Genomic DNA, 3,305 nt, shown 5'->3' with positions numbered 1-3,305 from the left:
CATTTATCATGAATACTGATTCAGTTGTAGTTCCAACAAAGTAAAACTGCTTATTGTTCTACATGGAGTTCAGCCCTGACCGTGACCATGACTTTGTCCCACCCAGAGCTAAAAATGGTCATCAAACAAAAAAAATACTGAGTTCAGACAATGCGTTGTCCTGACCTCTGGCTTTGTCCTCTCTTCCTGCTCCCCAACAGTCCCCTTCCACCTCTCCTCCTCCTCCACCCTCCTCTTCCTCTTTGCCCCGTCCCCGGTCCACCTCGCACCAATTCCCTTCATCCTGTTTCACCTCTGACCTAGTGAGCCACTATCTGTCTAAGATAAAGACTACAGTACCCAGAATCCCCCAGAATTTGAGAGACTTGAGGAGAGGGGTGAGACAGGAAGTAGCGTTGTAGTGTGTGTTATTGAAACAGGTTGATGTGATTCCTGCACAGTGTCTGCAGGTCATGGATTAGTATCACATCAGTGCCATAAATGTATACTGTGAATTTTTTAACTCAAATTTTAGACTTTTTAAAGATTTTGTTTTTAACAATCTATTTATATGGAAAGATCGTAACTCTGCTCTCATAGGAATGATTTAATATTTTCACAGTTGAACTTTTAACTTGATGGAGCTTTGCAGACACTGTTTTTTGGGTTGTTTACATTGATTTCCTTTTTCTTCTCCCTTTGTTTCTTTCTCTCTTTTCATTCTTGAGACAGATTTTGCGTCCAATCACAGGACCGGAGGATCCTTGGTGATTGATGGTGTGTGCATGTGAGGGATATGAGCACTGTTTGGGTTGCAGTGTTATTTGGGGAAAAAAAAGAAACATATGTTCTGAACATCAGGTGTGTTGCTCTGATGTTTGTGCGTTTGTTGGAGTGAACCTGCTAACAGTGCTTCTGTGTTGTAACACAAATTTATAAATAACACCCAGGCTCGGTGCTGAGCTACTGCTTTGATTGGCTTCCGCTCTCGTCCGTTCTGTCAGGGCCATCTGTGACTGGCTACTGTCCAGTCTGGTTTAATCTGTCACATGGTCCTCAGAAGGACAAACTGGCTGAGTGATTGTTGGCTTGATTGCTGAAATATTGCTTATGGGAACTTACCACGTTTTGAGAGAGAAATTTCAGACAGAAAAAGTCAGGAAATTTAATAAAGGCAGCCTGTGGAGATTCTGGTGAACACTTATGTGTACACAACACAATGTGTATATCTCTGGCCTAGTAAGTATGGTAAATTCAGTTGAAAAGCCATTTTCCTCTTACAATTTAAAAAAATATTCCTATAATTTTGTCTTCCTTCACAAGAATCCCCATGTGGGCGCTGATAAACACCCACAGCACAAAAATCCAAAGTGAATCATCATTCACCAGGAGGCCAGTATAAACGTTCAGTAGTTCATCAGCTGCAACTGTGTTTAATAAACACGGGCTACTGGGGAGTATTTGCACCAGCTGCCTGGTGTGAGGTGATTCATGTTTGTTTTTGGCCTGGACTTTTACCTTTTGGGTCTGCCTGGTTTTCATGCTGACCAGCCGTCTTGTCTGTGCACTTACTGTCTGTGAGACAACTAACTAGCATCCATTTTTGTTTTATTTTTACTGCAATGGTACAGTGGTCAGTAAAGCTGGTAAGTGAGTGTGTTTATGTATAAAGTAGTCACAAGAACAACCCGCATTGCTCGTCCATGTATCCTCACCGTGTGCTGTAGGGCTCCTTATATTCTGTATAATCACAGTAGTGGTAGTTAGCGGTTCCTTTCCCTGTTAGAATAATGTTGCTACTGTCTTGTCATAGGTAGTGTTCTGCCGTGCACCTACATTAATAGATAGTTTTAGATCAGTCGGTTTGGCAAAGTCTTAACGTACGATTGCATTCCATGTCAGCTGTTGTATAGTAGAATCATGTCAGTTCTTTCCATAACAACTGACCAAACTTCATCTGTTGAGGAAGATTGTGTGTTAGGACTGAAAGGTCCAAGTCTCTCAACATGTGCTATGTTTTCAGGGTCATTTGTTGTGACTAGAGCTGCAGCAGTTAGTTGATTATTTTTCTGTCAATCAGTAACTATTATTATAATTGATTAGTTGTTCAGGTTGCTTTTTAAGAAAATATGTCGACAGTTTCTGGTTTTTCCGATAGTGAGTTCAACATGTTTGACTTTTAGATTGTTTACTGGACAAACGAGATGTGAAGATGCCACCTTGAGCTTTGGGAAACTGTGATGGAGATTTTTCATAATTTCCTGACATTACTGGCCAACCAGCCACTTGATTAATCAAGTACATAACGAACATGTTAAATGATCATTTTAGTTTGTTGCCCTGGTTTCAACTGGGAGAGTGTGATTAACAATGAGGGGATGATCAGACTTTGATTTGTTGTTCTTTAATGTAGGTGGTTTGTGTAAAACAGCTACATGCTGCTTATCTTTAAAATGTAGTTCTTAGGAAAACGTGTTCATGAGTAGACAAAGAAACCAGACCAAAATACGGCAGCTGGGCTCAACAAACCTAATGGAAATCAATCAGTGGTGGAATGTTTTACCAGATCTGTCCACACCACCACTCTACAGTACAGAAGTCTTTATTCCAGCTGTTTCTGGGGTCATTCTCACACAGAATTAACTTTGTTGTTTCACACTGTTGTTGATATGAACATGGCATAAAAGGAGTTCATGTAGAATGGTGTTTCTGCTCACCAGGCACCATCTCTGGAGGATTTCAGTCACTTACCCCCTGAGCAGAGGAGGAAGAAGCTGCAGCAGAGGATCGACGAACTCGGCAAAGAGCTGCAGAAAGAGATGGATCAGCGGTAAAATGCTCCCTAGTAATTCATTACCCACCAAGACATCCCCAAAAATTAAGAAAGATAAGCCTATTACTGTATTTCTGGAAAATACACAAAAACCTTGATGTTAGAAACAGATGATGTCAGTGCATTTATTTTAGTTGATTGTTTTGAACAATTTCAATGTTTTAAATGGCCTTAACTCATCTGTCTGTGCATTCATTAGTTGTTCAAAAAAAAATTTATCGGCCTATTTTGAGAATTGATTTAATAATTTGTCCTTTTTCATCAAAAATGCCAAACATTCTCTGGTTTTAACTGTTCAAAGTGAAAATGTACACACATGACAGTAAATGTAATGTCTGTAGGTGTTTTTAAAATAATAAACCGATTAATCGGTAGTAATCAACTCCCAGTGCATGTTTTTTTTTTTTGTTTTTTTTTTTTTGTCAGAGATGCCCTGAACAAGATGAAGGATGTGTATGAAAAGAATCCTCAGATGGGAGACCCCATCAGCCTG

General features: G+C 39.8%; 1 protein-coding gene across 3 annotated transcripts in view; it reads left to right on the top strand.

Annotated features, from left to right (window-relative positions):
- The window catches only part of fnbp1l (formin binding protein 1-like), a 39,683-nt gene that overhangs the window by 32,192 nt on the left and 4,186 nt on the right, over window positions 1-3,305 (top strand). For all 3 annotated transcript variants that reach the window (XM_020587201.1, XM_020587200.1, XM_020587199.1), the window contains exons 10-11: window positions 2,700-2,809; window positions 3,239-3,305. The exon at window positions 3,239-3,305 is cut by the window's right edge and continues 57 nt beyond it. In XM_020587201.1, coding sequence (XP_020442857.1) covers window positions 2,700-2,809; window positions 3,239-3,305 — 177 coding nt within the window. The remainder of the gene's footprint in view (window positions 1-2,699; window positions 2,810-3,238) is intronic.

Source organism: Monopterus albus, unplaced genomic scaffold (genome assembly GCF_001952655.1).
Source record: "Monopterus albus unplaced genomic scaffold, M_albus_1.0 scaffold444.1, whole genome shotgun sequence".
NCBI classification, from domain to species: Eukaryota; Metazoa; Chordata; class Actinopteri; order Synbranchiformes; family Synbranchidae; genus Monopterus; species Monopterus albus.
The sequence above is the reverse complement of the archived record's forward strand: the minus strand, read 5'-3'. Positions and strand labels throughout refer to the sequence as shown.